This window comes from Anser anser (genome assembly GCF_964211835.1).
Source record: "Anser anser genome assembly, chromosome: 2".
NCBI lineage: Eukaryota > Metazoa > Chordata > Aves > Anseriformes > Anatidae > Anser > Anser anser.
This window is the reverse complement of record NC_139721.1, coordinates 99,179,522-99,202,940: the sequence shown is the minus strand read 5'-3', so window position 1 is coordinate 99,202,940 and position 23,419 is coordinate 99,179,522. Positions and strand designations below refer to the sequence as shown.

The 23,419-nt window shown below is 37.6% G+C and overlaps 1 protein-coding gene across 5 annotated transcripts in view; it reads right to left on the bottom strand.

Annotated features, from left to right (window-relative positions):
* The window catches only part of LOC310893338 (uncharacterized protein), a 68,920-nt gene that overhangs the window by 11,540 nt on the left and 33,961 nt on the right, over nucleotides 1-23,419 (bottom strand). For 2 of the 5 annotated variants that reach the window (XR_014578913.1, XM_083822143.1), the window contains exon 3: nucleotides 17,246-17,320. The exons of the other annotated variants lie outside the window; for them this stretch is intronic. Coding sequence is in view for 1 of the 2 variants with exons in the window: in XM_083822143.1 (XP_083678269.1) it covers nucleotides 17,246-17,320 (75 nt within the window). In the remaining variant the exon portion in view is untranslated. The remainder of the gene's footprint in view (nucleotides 1-17,245; nucleotides 17,321-23,419) is intronic. 5 annotated transcript variants of the gene reach the window in all.

The following is a 23,419-nucleotide window of genomic DNA, read 5'->3' as shown; positions in this document are numbered from 1 at the left end:
TTAAGATAGTTACAGTTGTTGATATTAACTTCTTGAGAATGATATATGTACTGTTAATTCTCTCTTCTATTTGCTACTCAACAGTTATCTTACATTATATCAAAGTCTTAACATTAATTGCTGGAATAAATCATAATTAGGGTAGCAGCTGTTACAAACAGGAATGAAGTATTTAGTACACCTGTCACTAATGAAGAATTTCTGTAAAGTATATTAATCTAAGTATGAACCATATAGCTTGCTAATTGAATTTATAGTATATTGAGTAAAAGATTAACATATTCGAAAGTACCCCCTTAGATCCCTGTAGGAGTAATTAGGACTGTAAGTATAGCTCATAGTGTTTTCATAGTATCATTAAAATGAAATGATTAGTTAAGTAGCATTGTAGCAGAGCTGAACTGAAGGGGTAGTGTTAGCTGAAAAAGGGATTTTTTCTACTTGAAAGAGTTAGTAAATCAGTGATCAAAATATTGATTTTATGCATGTGTATGGATATGTTACTTATGTGGAATCTGAAAAAAATACTGTATTATACTAAAAATCAAAACTAAATAGTCTTCATTTAAAAATTATATATATAATAATATATAATATATAAAAATGTATTCCAGAATATATAATTCTGAAACTATCACTTAATTTTTCATTCTGACACCATGATTATGTTGCACCGTAAGATTCTGTTTAGAGTAAGAAGTGGCAAAACTTCACTATAATCAACTGGGAAAGCAGGAAATGCTGTTTCCAGCAGAAATACAGATTATTTTACCACTTTGAGTTAAGTCGCAGCAAAGCACGTGTGGGCTGAAAAGTCCATGCAGGTAAGTGAATGTTAATTTAACACAGGAAGCTTTACTCTAGTATTGGTAGCCCCAGCAGTGGCAATGGGGTGGCACAAACTAGCGGTCCCCATGAGTACTGAGAAACCTTGTCAGGCCTGTAGCCTTTCCTTATTTCCACGTTGTCATTATTACTGCCATTCAGCTACCTTCACAGAGATGTCCTTCACATCTCATGGTAAGCCTTCCTTGTCTCTGTATATAAAGAGGCAGAAAGATATAACAAACTGAGCCTGTGGACAATGGTGGGACAAAAAATTGTGAAAATGTGTCCTCAGAAGAAAGCAAAGCAAGAGCTAAGATGGAGCTCAATCATGAGTGAAAGGCAAATAACCTTGTTAATGAAAAGCTGCTTCAAAGAAATAAGCAACTTTTTCATCATTTTCTCTTTGCAGTAGAAATACCCTAAAGATTAAAATTTTGCTTCCCACTCTGGCCAAAAAGTAGTAACGCTACTTAGGCAAGACTCCCAAAAGATGCGTCCAATAAAAATTTATTAATTTCTTGGATTGCTTTTCACTGACTTAACAGATTTAGATGACCTAAAATACATGAGCAGTATAGTTCTGTTTGCTTCTCTGTAGAGTTCAAAATCATTCTTACAATAGCTGTCATAAATTTCATGTTCAGTGCCCAAAGGGCTGTCTAGCAACAAGAGTCTATTCAGAGTAAGGGCTACTCCAGTTATTTCTCCTTTTTCCTTACCTCATGAGCAGCAGATGGGATGTAAGGAAATATATGAATCATTATCCATGCCCTTGAACACTTGAGAGCTCCTTTACAAAGGTGAGCCATCTGTTTACTACAGAAAATAATTTGTAATGATTGTTTTTCAACACCGGAGTACCAAAGAGCAACTTTTTAAAAGGTCAGAATGATTGCCTATATTTGACTGCCATGGGAAATCCATCAGGCAATAATTTAACCTATATGCCTCTACACATACATATGCAAGTCCCATATTGTATCACAAATCTGTCATTCACTTTGTATTTCCCCAAACAGTCTTTTTGACTCATAAACTGTTTTTCTTAAAACTGTGGTCTGTGTAATTCTCTGTGGAGACACGGGAGAGGAAGAGGATTGCAGTGAATAGTTTCCAGAGTGCCTGTGAACACAGGGATGCTTAAGAACATGAAAGTGAATTTATTTAATGTTGAGATCCAAAATGTGTAAGGCTAAATTGGATGGATGACATCGTGGACGGTCTCTTTCTGGAATTAAGATAGTCGTAGCGTGTGCCACCGGGGTTCTAAAAATACTCCCCTCACAAAGTGTAGGAAATGTTATTAATGTATTTATCTTCCCATCCCACTTTTTTTTTCTTTTCCCTGAATCACTCTAAGTTTCTTGAATAAACCCGGCTGCATACAGCTAATCCAATCAGTGGATCACTGCTCTGCTTCTCTGCCAGTTGTGTGAGGTTTACTTGAGGCTTAATGTTTCTTTTTTTTTTTTTTTTTGAATGGAAAACAACAACAGCAACCTTTTACTCAAAAAATTAAAGTGGCATATGAAAACAGTTATGCTACTTCCATAGTCACTCTGTTAAATATACATGGTACTCTGCAGCACTTAGGTAGATTTGCCAGTTTAGGGTTCTGCAATCTCAGCATTATTCTCATTGTGCATTTGGAAAAATACTGTGAGAAAGTCTGGTCTCTTACTAAATGAAATGTCATTCATGAGAAACTATCCTAGGAAACATTCCAGGAAACATAAAATGTAAAATGGCCCTTCCTTTCCTTCCTTTCCTTCCTTTCCTTCCTTTCCTTCCTTTCCTTCCTTTCCTTCCTTTCCTTCCTTTCCTTCCTTTCCTTCCTTTCCTTCCTTTCCTTCCTTTCCTTCCTTTCCTTCCTTTCCTTCCTTTCCTTCCTTTCCTTCCTTTCCTTCCTTTCCTTCCTTTCCTTCCTTTCCTTCCTTTCCTTCCTTTCCTTCCTTTCCTTCCTTTCCTTCCTTTCCTTCCTTTCCTTCCTTTCCTTCCTTTCCTTCCTTTCCTTCCTTTCCTTCCTTTCCTTCCTTTCCTTCCTTTCCTTCCTTTCCTTCCTTTCCTTCCTTTCCTTCCTTCCCTTTTTTTTAATAAGCTGTGTTTAAGTAATCTCAGTGTGTGTCCACCTTTAAAGGATTTATTATAGATATTTTTTAAAGTTTTTACTGTAGTATCCCATTTTGAGTTACTGAAAAAATAACTTCACAAAAATATGGATGGTTTTCTGCTTTATATTCTGAAACAGAATTGGTAAGGCTGGAGAGAAAACCTAGAAATAGTAGTTGCTGCTTTTAAAAATTGGTGTAATGTGGCTAATATGTAATAACAATTTCTAATGATTTTGTCTTGAGGCAGTTGTTTCTTAATTTGTGATAACTTTCTTACTCCTAATTTAGGGTAGCCTAAATTCTATGGGATTACAAACTCATTAATAGGAAAATTGAAAATAAACAACAGATATTAGAAGACTGTATCTTTTTTTTTTGTTTTGTTTGTTTTTCTGTTCATCTCATGCTTATTCTTCTGTTTTTTAAATGTCACCTCTAAAATCTTACCATAAAGTTCGTATCCAAGCCATTTTATCAAACCCTGCTTTTACTTACAAATTTGATTTGGTTATGCCAGAGGAAATGCAGCATCAAGATGACAGGGTTATTGCTCTAAAAGCGAGCACTATGTTGCTTCAGAATTTGCAGCTTACTGTCTTTGTGTATGTAATGAAAACTGAGTAACAGACTACATAACTATGTAATTTTACACTGTCCAGACAACGTGGTCTTATCAGCATGTGATTCCCTACTGTCAAGACTGTGAATAGTAGCTGCATTTTCCGGTGAAAAACTGGAAGGGATACTTTGTTCATAAAAGCATCTTTCGTATTCATTTTCAAAGTGAATGATGTACATTTCAAATAAACCATTTAATTCACACTCTGCTTAATAATAATGATTTCTATTGTTGCCATTTTCAAACAAAATTAATTCTCAAGAAAGAAAATTGATTACATGACTGCACAGACATCAGAAAAGGTGTTTCTAGTATTGCTATCACCAAAGATTACATAAAGATGGGTACATCGTCACACTGATTTTTTTTCCTTTATTTGAAAAGTGAGGATATATTGTAAAAATTATTTAGGATATGCATAGTTTGCAGATTCTTGAAGAACTTGTCATTTTAAGGTTTACTATAAACTCATCTGAATCTGCAGAAGTTTTTTCTATTATACTAATATATTTGTTATCAAAGATTATTTTCAAATGGATTCATACTTTCCTTGTTCTGAGGCAATCTTTGCTACACAAAGGGAGAATGCCAGTACCCTTCCCTGTATGCCACGATAGCTCAAGTTATTAGTATTCACTGCATGCATTATGTTAAATATTTCTTCCTTGTCCTTTACATTAGGTTTTAGTGTCCCTCTCCACTTTCTGCATATAATGTTCATTCTTGTCTAAGTACAGGAAGAAGCAATTATTGTTATGGTATTTCAGTTAGGCGACATGCTATAGCAAGATACATTAAGTATTTAAGGAAATGCCACAGGTAGATGTTTGACAGCTTGCCTCCTCTGGCATTTCATTCTTCCAAACCATAGACAACCTGGCCACCTTTACTTACTCCTGTGATCTTTGGGACTTTGGGAAAGCTTGTATCTTTAGTCCAGATACGGCTATGCTTTTCAAAGATATTTCAGACAGGACAAAGAAGATATGTTTGATGTAGATTTTTAAGATACCTGTGCCTTCATGTTCTTTGTTCAAATAATAAAATAATACTGTTCTCGCATCTCGCAAGCCAGAGATGTTTATGGCTTCATTAGGACAAGTGCTTTTTAAAGTGTCCTTCATTAGGACAAGTGCTTTGATTTGCAAGCTAATATATATATATATATATATAAAAATTTAAATTTATTTTTTTTTCCAGAAGAGCTGCAGAACTGTAACAAAAACTTGATTTTATTTTTTTCTATGTCTTTGGAAGTAGACTTCTGATTACAAGTTTAAGACACTTATTTTCAAGTGTTATTAATTGTCCTTTGTAAAGTGACCATTAGTAGAATTGCCATTACACTCTACACTCTTCATGTGCAAATCTCATACTTCTCATGTGTGGGTTTGTTCCCCCCCCCCCATCCTTTCTGATTTTTATGTTCTGCCATTTCAATTTGGTATTTATAAAATCTGTTCCTTATGGCATCATCTACATCAGTAAAACTGTTATTCAACCTTGTCATTCACTGCCTTGACTGTTATGATCACTTCACCATGGCTTCCTTTCCATCATTTCTCCTGATTACAAATTATACCTATATCTTTTTTTTTTTTATCTTTTTCTTCTATGACTCTGACCATCTTTATTCTCCTGTCTCTCACATCACATTCATCTTTTTGGTCCTTAGCTGTCAAGAGTTCCATTGATTTGCTTCTGTCTTTAAGGCTGCTGTCACTTTCTCATGGGGAGGAATAAGGGAGTGTAGAAGAAAAATGCTGGTATTTGCATCACTTTTTATACAGGGATTGCAATTTCTGGCCATAGATTTTGACTGGATTGTCTCATTTATGATGTAAAGGAGGGGTGGATCCTCCATCCTGTATCTGTGGAATCAGAGAAAATGCTTTGCAACTCCACACTGGCTAAGGATATTTTATTTCTCTGAAAAATCTCAGAGGAGCGAGAGCATCCAGTCTGTCTGTGTCAGGTAGAGTGTTATCCTGGTCAGTATGTGACAAGCCATACTTATGCAGCCTATGGGCCCTCGTAAATTAGCATCTCTGGCTGTTGTATCAAAATAGTTCCAAAACTTTTGAAAATTTCCCCTTTGATAGCCAAGATTTCTGGCCTGAAGTATTATCTAAACTAGTTTCTTTCAGTTAGCATGTCACCTTTTAACATGCAAAACCAACTGTCTTCATTCAAACATTTATCACAATGATAAAAAGGTTATGCTGTATTAAAAACTTTACTGAAGTGGATATCTAGCTCATGATATCAAGGACTGTAACTCACAATCCAATTTAGAAAATGAGAAACTATGCTGCAATAAACAGTGCTTTGTTCATGTGAAGTTTTAAGCTTATTATATTTTTATGAATATATGTTCTCTTGAGTCTATATGGATAACCCTTTTTTAACCTCTAAGTATAGTACAACGGTAACACAGAGCATTTCATCCAGGGTACAAGTAATCTAGCAACAAAAATGCCTGTGTTACAAGGTTTGAGTTCAAATGTTCAAGGGTAGAATTGGCTGTAATGGTATATCTGTGAAAAAAATAAGCATGTGGTGAAGTTGGAACCCCAGTGCCAAAGCACAACATATAATTGGGCCTAATTTTTTCCATATGTATCAACAAAAACAGTCTTTGCTTCCATGAGAGATGAAAGCTTCCCTTTCTGTCATATTTTTATTTTGTATATAATTCCTAGCTCTTTATAATTTCATAGGCTTTTTAAAAAAACATGCCTAGATTTAGGGAGAGATGAGCTGTCACCCTGGATTCAAGTTTATATTTCTAATAGAAAAGCCTTTTTTGGTGGGGAAGGGAAAACACGATTATTTCCCCTCCCCTGCCAAAAGGGCTACTATGTTAAAATCCTTGTACAGTGCCTGTGAACTATCCAAGTTGGCGTGGAACAATCCATTTGTGAATTGATTTAAATACCTCATTTAAAATAAATAATCTAGTGGAATTAGTGTCATAAATCTTCATAGAATAAGCTTACTATTTATACAAGATCGAAGAAGTGTTAAATACATTTCTGTTCTGCCGACAATATGTGGTGTTGTTTTTCCCTTCTTTCAGTTTTATGTGAAGTCCCAAATAGAAGATGTGTATTTTCTTATGCATTTTTCTGTTGTTTGATGTGGTATATTTTTGAATACTCTTTTTTTTTCTTCCTATTTGTAATTTCAGCTAACATGTATCTGAATTCTTTAAAGGCTGATTGTATAAATTATTTTTCACCAATATATTAGGCTATGTAGCTCTTGAAATGTTTAAATGTTTACACTTTCAGTGAAGGGTTAAGTTTTGCTACCTATCTCTAACTCATGTGTGTGCTTATAGACACGCACAGAGACACAAAGACATTTGTATGCCTTCTGATATGGTGTAGAACTAATCACAGAATCGTCTAGGTGGGAAGAGACCTCCAAGATCACCCAGTCCAACCTCTGACCTAACACTAACAAGTCCTCCACTAAACCATATCACTAAGCTCTACATCTAAACATCTTTTAAAGACCTCCAGGGACCTCAACCTTCTCAACCATCTTTTAAAGACCTCAACCACTTCCCTTGGCAGCCCATTCCAATGCCTAACAACCCTTTCCATAAAGAAGTTCTTCCTAATATCTGACCTAAACCTCCCCTGGTGCAACTTTAGCCCATTCCCCCTCATCCTCTCACCAGGCATGTGGAAGAACAGACCAATCCCCACCTCGCTTTAAGGTACCTGTAGAGTGCGATAAGGTCACCCCTGAGCCTCCTCTTCTCCAGGCTGAACAATCCCAGCTCCCTCAGCCGCTCCTCCTAAGACTTGTTCTCCAGACCCCTCACCAGCTTCATTGCCCTTCTCTGGACTCGCTCGAGCACCTCCATGTCCTTCTTGTAGCGAGGGGCCCAAAACTGAACACAGTACTCGAGGTGCGGCCTCACCAGAGCCGAGTAGAGGGGGGCAATCACTTCCCTAGACCTGCTGGCCACACTGCTTCTTATACAGGCCAGGATGCTGTTGGCCTTCTTGGCCACCTGAGCACACTGCTGGCTCATATTCAGCTGACTGTCAACCAATACTCCCAGGTCCTTCTCTGCCAGGCAGCTTTCCAACCACTCATCTCCCAGCCTGTAGCTCTGCTTGGGGTGGTTGTGCCCCAGGTGCAGGACCCGGCACTTGGCCTTGTTGAACTTCATACAGTTGGCCTCAGCCCATCGGTCCAGCCTATCCAGATCCTCCTGCAGAGCCTTCCTACCCTCGAGCAGATCGACACATGCACCTATCTTGGTGTCATCTGCAAACTTACTGAGGGTGCACTCGATCCCCTCATCCAGATCATCGATAAAGATATTAAAGAGAACTGGCCCCAGTACTGAGCCCTGGGGGACTAATCAAACTGCCAAGCAGAGTATCCCAAATGTCTTGCAGGAGAAACAGATGTAGTGGCTGCTAGATCTAAGTGCTTTGTCTTTTCTTCCTTTTTGTGTAAGGGCAGCCTTTAAGAAGCCAAGTGTTAGACTGTGTTCAGGAGAAGGCTGTTAGTTAGGGTTCTGTATGCTGGTTAAATAGCCTTTCCGTGTGCCTTCTGAAGAAAAAAAAAAAAAAAAAAGTAGACTTCATGGAAATGTCTTGCAGGATGCCAGCTATACCTCTTCAGTTTACTACTTCACCTCCCTTCAACTACGGTTATATCTAGAATTTGTTTTGTAATTTATTCCTTTCCTGACCGATTCAATGGAAGTGAAGGCGCTTTTTTTTGCCTTTTTTTTTTTCCCCCCTGGCCTTGCATCTATACAGAATTTCGAACATTTTTCTCCAGACATGGTTATCTTGCTAGGGCCAGAGTTGAAAATTGCACTAGAAATGGAAGCAGTTGTCATTCAAGTGGCTTTTGAGTTCCCCATATTAACAGCTGTGCAGAATTTACATGGATTTGGTTGTAAGCTAAAGCCACCTTGGAGGTTATTCGTCATGGGCTGTTATATGTCAGAAAGAGAGAACATGCGTAGTGTGGTGCACCTTACCCAAATCAAATTACCTGATTATATTCTGGTTTGTTAGATGAAAAATATATATATATAAAAATGAAAGAGAAGAGGAGGGTAGGGGAAAGCAGGGACTCAAGAGTAAGAAGCATTCTTCCTTTTCTAATGCAGCTCAAAAATATCTAGCTAAAATCAAGGGAGGTCATCAAAATCCTGGTCATGATAACCTGTTTCTGTAGATTCCCACTGATGCATCTTTGCAGTATTGAACTTACACATTTTTTCTTCTGTTAAGAGACTCCAAGAAGCAGCAGCCAGCTCAGTAGAATGAAGCAGAGAAAGCTTTCTGCCATGTTCTCATTCCAGATCAGCCAGAGAAACATTCCCCTGGATGCTAGGAAACCCTAAATCTGGTAGCAATCGAATCCTTCTGTGGGTCAGCCATGTTAGACGAGGGAGTTGCTAGTTATGGTGTTCACAGCCTCAAGGTACAAGCCTTCTTCAGTGATCTGTTGCTTGATTTTTCAAGCAATGACCAGCCCCAAGGGCTGGTTCCTCCTACCTTTACTGCATCTGTTCCCTGTATGTGACATGCAGACCCCAAAAATCCCTCAAAGCGTCAGGATATCAGAAATGAGGAGTCTGGGCCATATTATGCTCTCTTCACATTCTGATCAAACACACAACCTACCTGCTTATATAGGATCTCTTTCTAGAACTCCCTGCTAGTCGAGGACCCCTTATGACAACTAAAAACTGTATTCCTCCCACTTTCTTACATCTAATGAAATGCACCACAAGCTAAATATATCCCTTCTATCACTTCCTTTATTGACAGCCACTGGTTTTATTTGCCTTCATTAATGACCATCTCCTGCCTGAATCACCTACATTTGTCCTCTTACTTCATTGCTTTCATACTGTCCTTTTAGATTTTCAGCTCTAAATGTGCCTTTTCTGCAGCATTTCCTCTCTAAGCTCTCTCTCTCTCATCTTCCTATTTTGGCAGCATGTTTTTATTCCAACCTCTGACCCTTCTCTTCATAAACTCCATCATTTTGGACTCCTTTTACCTTTTCAAAAAGGATGTCTTAAGCCAAAATTTTAGGAATGTAATTCTGGCCCTACTCAGGTTAACTGGCTGAAGACTTTTCCCTCTATCTCTTTACACATTTTTTTTTCCCCATGCCTTTGGGCACTATTTGCATATATAAAAGTTGCATATGAATCTGTCTCATTAAAGAAAAATAAGCTGAACTTACTCCAGTCTCTGTGTAGTCAGATAATTGATATATGACCAGTATAGACTAACAGAAAGAACATTCTCCAATGTGCATATTGCTTTGATTACTGAGGTTTTTAGAATGTCCAAACTCTGTACAAAATGAATAACAAACATCAGATGTCTGAAAAGTTAACTCAATAGAAGTCAAGGAAATAATGCTTAGTAGCAACTTGTTACAAAGAGTTCATATTTTTCTATTAATGGAAAATGGCACAAAGCTGCCCTTAGGCCAGCTCAGTATTTGTATTAGTAAGTGACCAAAACTGTGTGTCAAGGCTCTCACACACATACTAATCACTTGCATTTGTAACTGCTTCCTCTGTCTTCCTGGCAAAATATCAGCATTAGGAAATTGTGACTAATGGTAAGAAGAAAGAACATTGAAACACTTATCTTAATAGGCACTATATCAGTACAATCTTTATAGGTGCCAAAGAAAAAATAAAATACAATTTGATTAACCTAAATAAGACAGTGTGAATGAAGCAGGCAGTTCCTTTGAAATGTAAGTGAAAGTGACAAAAAAAAAAAAAACGAAAGAAAGAAAGCTCCCAAGAGTTTGCTTTTATTTCTTATTATTTTTATTACATTTGTTAGGAACATGAACAGTGTGTGTAGTGTGTGTACTCATTCCTTCAACACAGAATCAGTTTTGTGCACATACAGGCACGCACACAAAAAAAAAAAAAAGAAGGAAGTCTGCAGTGTTCATCTGTTTTGATTTTTGGATATTTTTACTCCTTTTAAAATCTAATATTTCTGGATAAAATTTACATCCTTTGTTCCCTTGTTTAAAAATAATGGATGGGGGTGGTGGTGGTGGTGGTTTGTTTTTGTTTTGAATAATTAGTTATGGCGTCTGATTGTATAAGAATTGCTCTATTGTTTGGGCAATATGACAGTCTCTTGTTTTTTAAGGATTTTTTTTTTTCAGGCAAATGGCTTTTGAGAATGGCAGCATTTCAAGATTATGAAATTGCTGCTGATGGTAATGGTTCTGAGATAATTAAACTGTCCACAGTCTCCTTTTTTTTTTTTTTTTGTGAAATTGAGACAAGGGTAGTTGTGATTTCATCAAAGGCTTTGTTTGAGCTCTGGCAGCTGGCAATGCAGAGCCCTCTGCTAGCAGACTGAGCACCATCCTGAAAAGTTTTCACTATGCATTTCCTTCATCAGCTGCATATTCATCACATTTCATCTTTGCCCATCTTGTAACAAGACTGGTCGTCTTCTTGGTGTTCTTTGTTGACAGGATGGCCAATTTGTTCTCTTAGTAGTAATGTATTAAAATTGGCTTTTGGAAGCTTCTTAACCAACTGTTAAAAGCTATGAAAGGTCCCAAAGATAGGGATTACATTCTCCTTGGGAGTTTCTTTCTTTGAATGACCATTTGTGTAAGAAAGTGTGGTAAACCAAATGTGCCCCAATAATGAAAAGAAGTCCTAAAATTGTGAAATATATTCTATCCTTGCACTGAAAATAAGGAAGGTTGCTTTTCTTATTTTAAAGAAATATACATTTTGTTCTCTGATCAGGCCTGAAAATATGTCTATGCAATTGTGTAGTTCTCTTTAATTCTTTAGGCTGAAGCAAAGCTGAGGGTCTTTCATGAATGCTTTTGTGTGTATGTTTTTGCCATATAGGCAACAGATAATGTACTGTTTCCTAGAGAAGCATTGCTGTAAATTGAGTCAGTTTCATGAAAGCAGAGCTGTAGCATGATGCTTAAACTTTGTTCAAATCAGTGGGGCATACTGCTGTTGAGACAGGACTTCTATTTACTGCTTAGCTGGCACTCTTGCTCACATTAATAGCATTGGACTTTTGGACACTCAGAACTATGTTGGATCAGATTTTTCTCCTGAGAATATTGATGAGCTCCTGTTCTGTGCCTTTTTATATGGTTTTTCATCCAACATTATCTATTAAGACAGTCTAGTTGGATAAGAATATAAGATGGAGTGCCAATAGACAGAAGGTGAAATTCAGATTAAAACTTATGCTGTGATTTTTGTAAAACACTTGATAATGGAGATAAATGCTAGATTATGACAGTTCTCTGTGACACTGAATTTAACAGTCAGTAGCTGTATGGTCTCTGTTGATTTGTATGTCTCAAGCTGTGGGGATGGGATTCTGTTTCCTGCGAGTTAAGGCCAGTGGTACAATTACTGCCCATTATTGGATTTGGAGAGAGGTGGCCCTTCTTTCCTGGTGGAGAAAACAAACTGAATCTGCTGAGAGTTAACAGGGGAAGGCTGGTAATTCAGGGACATGTTAATGAAAGACATGGTCATAAGTGGAAAGTTAAGTGAAGAAAAAGTTAAAAGGAGGACAACATTTGTACTGTGAGAAAAGTTTTGAAGAATTTGGGTGAAAGGTAAAAGTTTAGGAAGATGAAGGGGATTAGTGCACAGAGAACAGTGTGATTCAGAGTTTGGGTAACAGGGGAATGTGGGAGTCAGTAAACACTCAGTGGAGCTTTATATGTGAATTGAAAGATATTAAGAACTAAGAGATTGAGAAAGAAAATAGGAAGTCAGCAAATACTGGCAAACAATGAGCAAGACAAATGGTCTTTAAGGCTGTTGAGATAAAGGTCCAAAGTGTTTGCAAGCACAGCACTACATGAGTAGTAAGTATTTGTGGGTTAATTCTCACAACTGAGTAGCTGTGACTCTTACAGAATTCATTTAGTGGAGAGTTATATGAGATAACTGTGTTGGTCTAAGGGGTCACTCCTTGCTGGAAAAAGGAGATATTTCTCCTTTCCTGCTCCAGCTTCCCAGCTCTGGAGCCCTTGTCTTGCCTATGAATTAGCACTTTGTTAAGCTGACTCAATTCATTGAACCACCAGGAAAAAAAAAAAGTATACATTTTTTGCTGGTTTAGCTTTCTGAGGGGTAATGTGTTGATTCAGTTGTGCAGTCAGATGCGCCTTAGCATCAGCACAAGGGACAAGAAGCTGGAATAAGAGACAGGAGATAAGACAGAAGTAAAGCAGGTGAGCAAAACTTGAGACCGTTGTGTATTAGTGACTCCTTAGAGCAGCTGTCTTACCTATCTCTAATTTATGGCTGCAGTTTTACAATGATCCAAAGCATGTTTAAGTTAAAGGTAGTGTTGAAAGAAGTGGGAGCTATGCTTTTGCTCTGACCATGCTATTTCCCAGCCTTGTGGTGACACCACCAGTAAGTGCCTGTGTGGTGGCATGATCAGCTGAACTAAGGGATAGTTCCAGCTGAAAAGCAACCCAACAAAAGAGAAGATGTTTATTTTCACCTGGATCCATCCCCTGATTTAGCAAGTGGCATGGCTATGGAAGCCCTGTTTGTAGGGACACATGATGAGGGAGGAGAAAGCAGGGTGTGCCTTTCTTCTGAGGAGCAGCCCATACACAGATCAGATTCAGCCAAGGGTGAAGCCATGTCCATCATCTTTGTGATCACCACTGCCTCAGATTCTGGTTCTGTAACATGGGTATAATCTTGCCCAGAGGGAAGAAAGTTGTAAATAAAGAGGGGTTTCACGGAGATATGGTAAAATTTAACTTAAAGTGTTGAGTTCTTTAAGTTTTTTTTTTTTTGAATGAAAGGCACTGTATAAATACTGTTTGTGTTAAACTGCAAAAAAACACTGTTTAAAATTTCAGGAATAGCTGTGGGAAATAATTTTAGGTCTGTGTAAGGAATGCATGTTATTTTAAAAGTGGGAAAATGCAGGAAGAAATGTTACAGCAGAGCGAAGGACAGTTAGAATAATGCAGTAATTCAAGGGTTTCAGTTACACAAAATAACTAGGTCTGTGTTCTTTGGGAAAGAAGGGGATCCTGCTGAGGTAAGAGGGATTCCACTCGATATGTGTGTAATTTTTAAGGGAATTGAAAGAATGGGTCTTTAAAGGCTTTTTGAACCTGTCTAGGGCAGAAAACAAGGAGTTGTGAGCAAGATCTGAGAAGTGGCATGTATGAAAAGAATTGAGGAGGAATTGCTTCTTTGCAATTGGTTCTTAATATGAAACAGCTTCCAGAGTGAAGACAACAGAGAAGTGTTATAAATAGTGTTTGAATAGATATTTGAAAGAAAATACATAATGAACTTGAGTGGACTTAAATGAGGGGAATGTCCTAAATGAGTGTTTAGCTTGTATGAACGAATGGAAATCTCTGTACAAATAGTTCTCAGTCCACGGTGGTAGGCAACACAGGAAAGGAAAACATATGCCAAACTCACATAGAGCCAGTTTACCGTGGAAGCTATGGCATGTACTTTTTTGATGTATGTGTTATAATACAATGACCAGATTACACCTTTGTGGTTGCATTTAAGGAAAATGTATTTTATTTTTGATAAGTCACTAGGCTGGTGTGTGTTTATTTGCTTGCTGAATTGCAGTTTTATATTTGGGCAACATTTGATGCATTATACTCTCTGGCTTCATGCAGGGTATTATTTTAGTTGATGTTACTGTATTCTGTCAGAAGAACACACATACAGTCAGTCAAACCAAGCAAATATTTTTATATACAGATGGCAATTACAGTGAACATATATAGGGCAGAGACTGGGATTTCCTTTCTTTCAACCAGGAAAGTCTTTGCTGTTCCTGTGTAGTTAGCTCATAGCATGGAAGTAGTCATAAGCAGTCATATATAGTTGAGAATAAAAATAGTTTCTCACAGTAGCATTATACAACCTGTAACTAGATGCCAAGTCCCCAAAGTATACCAAATCAATAAAGTTTCCTCTTGGTCTGCACTGAATAGAGTGATACTGAAGTGTCCGTATCATTTCATGTACCCTCAACCCTTGGTGTTCTCCTGCAGGTGACGGAGTTGCAGATTTCCTTCCCTCAGCTCCAAATTGTAAAGGAAATAAATAGCAAGGGACAAATCCCAAAAGAGTTGAAAGTGCCATTCCTGCACTTTTTGTGTTTAAGGTTATTCATTCATACTGTTTTGATTTGGAAGCTAAGCTGGGAATTTCACGAGAACAAGCATTTTCAAGGGATTTCTGGGATTTAATTACCTTCCGTTTGATATGTTTTACATGTTGTAACATGATTTTAATAATGCTCTGTGTTTACAGAGAAATGCATTTTTTATATAGTCTTCAGTTACATGTCATGCAAAAGGCTGCCCTCTGTTTGCATGGTAACAAAGTACTTTGATTATAATCTTTTGAAATTCCTTTTTTTTTTCTTTTTTTTCTTTTTAAAGAAAAATTCTCTAAGATGTCCCAATTGGGATGTACAAAAAGTTGTATTATTCCAAAGCCAGTCACTGAGACTAAGGAGAAAATCCTGTTTCTCAACTAAGGAGAAAATCCTGTTTCTCAAAGCTAATATTTCTTCTGGTCCAACAGCTCTTGTTTTTTCTGTCTGTAGAATCAAGATGATGGTACTTACAGCTTGCATTTTCATTTTAGCTTTTGTTTGTTTGTTTTTCAATGTATTTAGAGACTGGAGCTAACTCTCCATAACTGTTGATTGCTCTGCTAATTCTGTAACTGTAGATTGACTAAAGGTCCAAGACCTGATTATTTTTTATCTAATAAAGTCATTCATGTAATGGATCACAGATACAAAGATGGCAATGATCTCTGAAAGCAGTGTGATTTGAAATATTGAGAGAGCCATTATGAGCAGAGGTTAAGTTAAGAGGGTGAAAATGAATGAGACAGTAGTATGCTTTGTCTTGTGTAAAATGGTTATTCCAAGTGAAGGTGAAGTCAGGAATTGTAAAGATATTAAAATCAAAACAAAAAACAAAAAAAAAAGTTAACAAGTTGCAAAAAGTTTTGCTTTGAGGAAAGATTTATTTATGTTTAGTTTATCCAAATTGCTTTACCTATCCTTAGAAACACTAACAGTACTTTGGATTTCTACAGCACCTTTCATTTGAGAACCTCAAAGCACTTTAAAGGCATTAATTTAATTAAGTTTCACAGTACTCTTGTGAGCTAAGTAATGTTTGAATAAGGATCACTTCACCCAGCACTGAAACGGAGCCACCCCTGGGGTGGAATGCGATAAGTATTTAATAGTACATAGCAACACTACACAACAGTTCAGGAGAGAGCATGAAGAAAATACCATATCCCACTGAGATTGCAGGGTGAATCTTGTTAGATGGCATGCCAGTTTGTTTGTTACTTTTCCTTCTTAACTGTAGATTAAATTCCACCACCTTTCTGATGAGTGCAAAGGGGCTAGGAACGTGGGTTTAGGTCCTCGGTTTTAGGTCCTCACAAATGATCTTTGACTAACCGTAACTTAACTCACAGCACCGTGATGCTCAATTCTGTGAGTTATCCCCTCTAATAAACACAGCCTCTGGTACTTTTCATGTCTTAATGGTTGGATACTGATTTAAAGAGTGGAGCATGCCATCTGCTTTGTTATCAACTGTGGACTGTCAGCAACTTTTTTTCCTTGGATGTGTACTGTTCAGGTTCCACAATGACCCATCCCAGCTTAGTTTGTAAGACCATAGCACAAGCTACTCTTTCAAATTATGTCATGTTCCCCAAAAAGATAGACTGTCTTTTCTGATAGCTTATTCAGCTTTTCCATTCACACTTGAGCTAATGTTTTTAGTGTTTGGATCAACTTTTACCAAAATCTTAGATAACAGAGCATTTTTGAATAGTTACTTTTTAATTAGTGTAGAATACAAACGTATCTGTTTGCAACTATTTTGCTTTGAAGAGTAGCAGTTCACGGAGTTTTAACTTTGGACATACCCAGCATGGCTTTTATCCAGATTAGAAAACATATCTGAGGTGGAGAGAGGGAAAAGGATTCAAGCCAGTGGTGCTCAGTGCTTGCTCTGGGAAACTGAGCTGGGACATTCATAGATTAGGAATACATCGGTTACTGAAAGCAGAAGGAATTTCTTTCATACTGTCTACAAGGATGACATTATCTTGAGATGAAAAGAAATTGCTGCATAACTCTTCCTTTCTGTTTTTGCCTTTTCCATCACATTTTGCGTCCCCTTTGTATATGTTTTGTTTTACTAACCCACCAATGTGCAGGGTGTACCATTTAAAAAGTATTCTTTTTTTTTTTTTTAACCTTCTTCATGCACACATATCCTTTCAAACCACTTTCTCCTTTTATAACATGGTATTGAAAATCTCTCTCTCTCTCAAGAAGTATAGAGGGAATATAATGAAAAATTCTGTTCTGTCATAACCAAGGGGCAGGTGATTTCCATTACAAGCTCAGCTGGAGCTTCCTCCAATGCCAGCAGCTTCCCACAACTAAATTAGTCTACTCATCTCTACCCTTTTTGGTGGGGAATGCGCAGAGGAAGTGGAACACAGCCCTTACAGATAAGGGATTATTCAAATGGCTTTTCTCACAGTTTAGGGGTTAAGTTCAGTTATGAATACCATTAATTCTGTTAGTCCTGTTTGTACCTGTGACAGTCACGAACGAGGACATTCTGCTGGCAAGAATTTGACAGCTGAGGAGTGATGGTGAAGGCACGGTGTCTGGAAGGGTACAAGAAAGCAATCTCACGATCTTGGTTTCAAATGTCCCTCACCTGCTTGAACAATGGGGCCTTTTGGAAACAAAAGTGTTGTCCATACATATGCTGTCTCCTCACAGACCTTCTGGGGGAGGGAAGAGTACATGACTGGAAGTCTTTTTGAAAGAGAGTCCAACGGGAAATAAAAACTAGTTTTCTCCAGCTGTGGCCACTTAACCAAAGAGGTATACGTTCCTACTCTTGGTAAGAGAACGGTGTGCAGAGGCAGTAGACTTGTGAAGACACAAGATTTTTAAAAAATGGTGTGCAGAGATGCAGGTTGTGGTCCATGTGAATAATAATGACAAAGAAAGGGGAGGAAGCAGATCCAAGGGCAAAGTTTAAACTAAAGACTAGATCTTCTTGGTAGCCCCTTCTACAACAGAAGAGATGAATGAGGCATAATGCGATATGATAGAGACAGAAAATCTTAGATGTCATGGAGGAGGTCAGGAGGGATTGTTCAGTTGTTTTCAACATACTAAAATTAAAACCACTGGATGAAATATCATGAAAGCAGATTTAAAAATAAATAAATAACAGAGTACCCTTCTATGTGACTGCAAATTGTAGAATGTCTTCCGACAGGGTGTTTTAGAAACCCCAAGTACAAATGGGTTCAATGATTAGATGAATTTATAAAAGAAAAGACAGCTGAAAACTACTAGTGAGTTATAAAACTGATCTATAGTTCAGGAAACATTCTGGCTGCAGCATGCTAGAACATGGAGTTGCTTTGTATTTGCCCTCTGTTTTATGCACTACCCAAACATCTACTTCAGGTCACTGTGCAAAGGTGGCTATTGGGCTATAATTTTGGTCCAATATATGCCATTCCTGTCCTTTTATGTAAGTACTTTTTGAAAGATTTGTCCTTAAAGGTAACTTTAAATTTGTGAGTACTTCCACAGAAATAAATGAAAATACATTTATGCTAAAGCATAAGTGTCAATGAAAGTTCTTCCCTGGTTTAGTGCCATGGTACCTGGCAACATACAAATATGTACAACTGCAACTTAACCAATGTGCTTTTGTTTGTTTGTTTAATTTTCATACTATTCAACAGGAAAATAAGCGTAGTCCTTGTCACAGAATAGATTTTTCTATGTGTATTGGCAAAATGGGAATTGAAATCAATAGACGGGGAACCAGATGTGGAGCAGGTGTGGGACATAAGAAAATATGAAGGTGGTCAACAGAAGTGTTTCTTCCTCTTCTCACCCCATCCTACTGCCATCAGTGAGCAATAATTGCACAGCTTGCAAGGTAAATGATATATGCTTGCTATATACTTTTTGGAGTTAGGCAGTAAGTGTCTATTTGATTCTTTTCAGGCTTTCATCACCATGCTGAAAAAGTACTAAGGAACTTGATTATCAAAATTCAGTAAAATATGTGTGTCCCTGAACTTATTGGTGTTGTCATTCAGTGCTTGTTAGAAAACTTGTATTTTTATGCAAACATGCTATGTGAGCAACTTTAAGCAGGCATTTGGAATACAGATTCTATTTAAAGCCTGAAGCTTAATTGTGTCAGAAGAACTAATCCCAGAGCTAATTAAAAGTGGATAAATTAAAATTATAATGCTATGTTATCCATAAAATGTTACAAAGGATGGGATTGTCTTATTTACAAAATATTTACAATTTTACAATATTATATACAATTGTAAGCAGTAAAATATTACAGTATTATTTACTAGGAAGAAAATAGGTACCTCAGCTTTTTAATTCATCAATTGCCTTTTAGAGTTAACAATGAAATAAAAAATAAGTTGCATCCACAGCAAAACCTCTCAAAAAAATCAGTTCATTCTTTAATTTTTATATTTCAGGGCCATTTTTATTCCCGTGTATACTTTCATATTGAAGGAAAGCAGTAGAATTATAGCTTCAAACTTTAGGACCTCTTCCCAGGTCAATTTTCTTTATATTCCAGAAATAACTGGCCTCTGAGTCACTGGTTTTGAATGAACTTCCTCTTTATTTACACAGCCATCCTTAAATATGGTTTTCTAATTCAGTGATGGAACAAATCTTTCTTATTGTTTTAGAGAGTTCAACAAATGCTTCACACCAGAAGTATTGGCTTAGCTGGCGACCAACCTGACCTGTTGCTTAGGTACCAGAGAATGTATTGCCTCAGCTCCTAGCCTCTTTGGTCACAAACTGCATACTGTGCAATATTCTTGCTGTGACTTGGGGGAGATTGTTTATTTTTATTTTTGTAAATCAAATACAAACCAGGTGGTGAAAGGCTAAATCGCTAAACGATAGTCAGGAAGTGGTTAGAAACAAAGCAACAGTAGCCTGTTGATTCTCAGACAGATGACCTGATCGGGGGACCTGGTTCCAGTGTCTATGCATTTCTGAATTATGAAGCTGCTGTCTTTAGTAATATTAACTTCTGCAGAGCAGCTGCCAGGAATGGCTTTAGGGCTCGAGGCTTTAGTAAAAGGTGACATAGGTGTGAATGTAACTGTGTTCCTGGTGTTGTTCTTAGTTTGTTGATTAACATGATAAAATGATATTTTTCTGAAATTTTACATTTACACTATGAATTCAGCTACCTCAGCTTAGCCAGAGCACAGAGAGCTCTGTTTTGTCTTGCATTGCTCTGCTCCTGTATGCCATTTCATCTCTCAAACCTGGTTGAGGTTTTCACAACCAGACATGATTTTTGGTCAACATCCTCCGTCAGAGGTGACAGAGACCCTCCTGTTGTTCAGAAACAGCATAAAACTGTGCTCTTCCCTTTCCATCTTACACCATTGCAACTTTGTGCAACTAGGTTCCCATAGTGCCTGTTTTCCTACCTCATGAGCTGAAAGGGCATTTTTAGGATACTAAAGAAATACCCAGTTTGTCCTCATCGCTCTACATACTGGCTCTCTGAGCTACACCATTTCTTTATTGAGAGAGAATTAATCTTTTGTAACAAGAAGATTGTTCCACTCTTGTTAGTATGTTATGACACTAAAGCTGAAGGCTTTGTCTGCCAGTGCCTTCCAGTGAAGAAAACACCCATCTTTAATAAGTAGGGGCCTTTCCATTATAAAGTTCCAATGTGCAGAGTACAGGTTTCCAGTTTATAAAACCCAGATTCACTTTGCTGAGACCCTCAGTATCTTCACTCTGTTATTCCAGTGACTGACACATAGCACATAACGGAGTTCCTATTCCATAGTCATGGCCAGAGAATAATTTGTTTTTAAAAATATACTGTTTTTTTTTATAATGAAAATGATCTGGCAGTAGAACAACATATTAAAGCAAAGTGTTTTTTTTTTTTCAAAAAAAAAAAAGTCATTTGTTTTTCAAACATATTTTAAAAAGGAGAGAAAAGTCCACCACACAATTATGTATGCTGTGGAGAAAAATCTACTGAAACTAAAAGTGCATTTCTGTCTCCTTAAGTGGTCCCAGACAAATAGGGAAACTGTCCATGCTGGGTGTGGTTTGCTCAGATATGTGCTTTACCTAGATTTAATCCTTCTATGTACTGACAAATTGAACTCACTATCAAAGCAGTGACAATTTCAGTAGACAATGTGTGTTAGATTCAAGATTGTTATCTTGTACTTTGTTATGACACTAGACGTGAGATTAAGTGATCTGTAATATGCATATAACAGCTATTTTTTACTTCCTCTTTGGTTTTGTTTGATGTAAAGTAGAGATGAACAAAACCAGATAATGATTTTTGAACCAATGTATTGTACGTGTACACAGCTGGAAGCAGAGGCAAGAAAAAAAATGGATGTAGAAATAAAGGACAAATTTTGAGCAGAAATTAATAGCTTCCTTACAGATGTAATTCATTCTTTACTTGAAGTTTTTACATCAGAAAACTCAACTAGAATGAAAGGCTTGTTAGAGTAAATCATTGGGTGAAATTCTATATTCTCATTTATTCCAGGCATCTGACTAGATGGTTGCATTGAGATCATCATTGCCTAAACCCTTCTGTTCTCTCAAATGTGTGACCAACAGAAGATTACTGGTGTATGTTTTCATGTTACCGTGCTGTGTTTTCTTAACTGGTATGCCCCAGTAAGGAGTAGCACTATAAAGGTTGGTTAATAATACCCAGGATTCCTTTAAAATAGTAACATTCTGCACAGTTTAGCTCCAACAGTGTTTTGTACATGCTGTAGATTCCCAACAAAGAATTTCACCACCACAGAGATATTCATTGTTAGGTGTGCCTGTGCCAGATGCATAACCACATCTTCCTTTCCCCACTGCACCACCAAAGCCTTGCTTTGCTTGGTGCAATCTAGGGATGTGTGGTAGCAGCGTAAAGAATCCTCCTCTTATGTTTGTGAAGGTGAGGCTTCTCATTCAGCGTTTCATCCAGAACTATACGTTAAAAATAAAAATAAATAAATAAATAAAAAATAAACCTGATTACTTCCTCTTGAAAACGAGCACCTGTTTTTCAAGCCTTTACTGCAAAGTGCTCACTCTATGGGCTCCTGTTCTTTCCATTATTCAGTCCCTTCTTGTTGTAGGAAAATGTTGGCTCTCTGCTCATTCCCTACTGCCAGCAAAAGTTTCTTCCACTGGGCAAGATTATTCTTGTTGTTCCAGCCTGTAAGTCTTGAAGTAGCAACTCCAGGTTGCAGCTAAGGAGTATTTCCTTAAGTGCAGGTGTGGCAGAAAAATCGTTCAAGCCTTGCTTCAAGGTCTGATGTTTGGAAAAGAGGAGATAATCTAGCACAAGCCTAAAGTAATTGCAGTTGGAGCAGCCCACAGAAATCAGCTTCCACAAGTTTCACAGAAATCCTAGGCCCTCAGAGAGGCCCAGGCCCAGAAGGCCCAAGTGGGGCTACAGCTCTTCTAGTTACCTAGGAGGGTAGAGCTGTGCTGGGAGTATGTGGTGGAGACCCCTTTGATGGCACTGAGGTTGTGGGTGTGTTCAAAGGATCGCCTGGCATCTTGCCAGTCTGTTCACCACATCTGGTTGGGACAGAGCTTGCTCTGTTCTTCAGAAGCCTCAGTGGAAGTCTCTGAGAGAGAGGGGGATGGCATGCAGGAAGCCAAGCTGAAAATACATGTATTTCTACTCGACATAAAGCAACTGGACAAACTGAAATAGGACATTTGGATTTTCTGAACTGGAATCTCCCAAAATTATAACTTTAAAATGTCCAATTATTTCATATTGAAGAAAAATGCCTTTCATTTTTTAACCTGCTTTGAAACCCTGTGTAATCATAACATTTGCCTGTTCTCACTCCACCCTTGTTTAACCCCCATGGCCAATTTTTGATGCATTTAAAAGAGAGATAGACATCTTGAATAATTTCATACAAATTTCACAGAAGTTGTCAGGTGGGTGTAAAGGAAAGGTTCACATTACTAGGGAGAAAGCTCAAACATGATTTTAACACTTATCTGTTGTGTTTGATGTGATCTTAAGTAAGCACAACCTTACCTTAAAACCAGCCTAATTTGTAGGTCCTGCTTGGGAGGAAATTACTAGACATGAAGGGCAGCTGAGGGTACTGTGAGGTGAGAGTAGAGGGGACATAGGTGGGTTTAGCTGGGGAAACTGTGGGAGAGGGAGTATGTAAATATCTGACAGAAATACATAGGAAACCAGACTGTTGTTTCTGTTGTTCTTCATAACCACAATTCATTTTACAGTGACATTGCCAATTTAAAAATTTTTTAAAAGGATTTTTTTTTATTTTTTGGTTAACTTCTGTATTTTGATGTAGCTAAGAATGAAAATGTATGGCAGACCAACATTTTCTATAAAGGAAACTTTCCACTTTCAAAACTGAGTTGCGATCACAGACCTCAGCACAGTTCAGAGCATATATTTCTCCAGTGCAAGACAACCAGACTTAAACAAACAAAAGAAAAACCACACCCAATTTCATTATTGCAGCCTCTTGGCCTTTCAAAGTTATATAAGGATCTCAGAAGGGCTGCTTCTGCAGACTTGGGTGACAGTTTCACTCCTTGGCAAGCCAGATTTCAAAGAAAACAGCTATTCATACTCTCACTCCTTAGTGCTTGATACCAGCCAGGATCCAAATTTTAAAAAAATG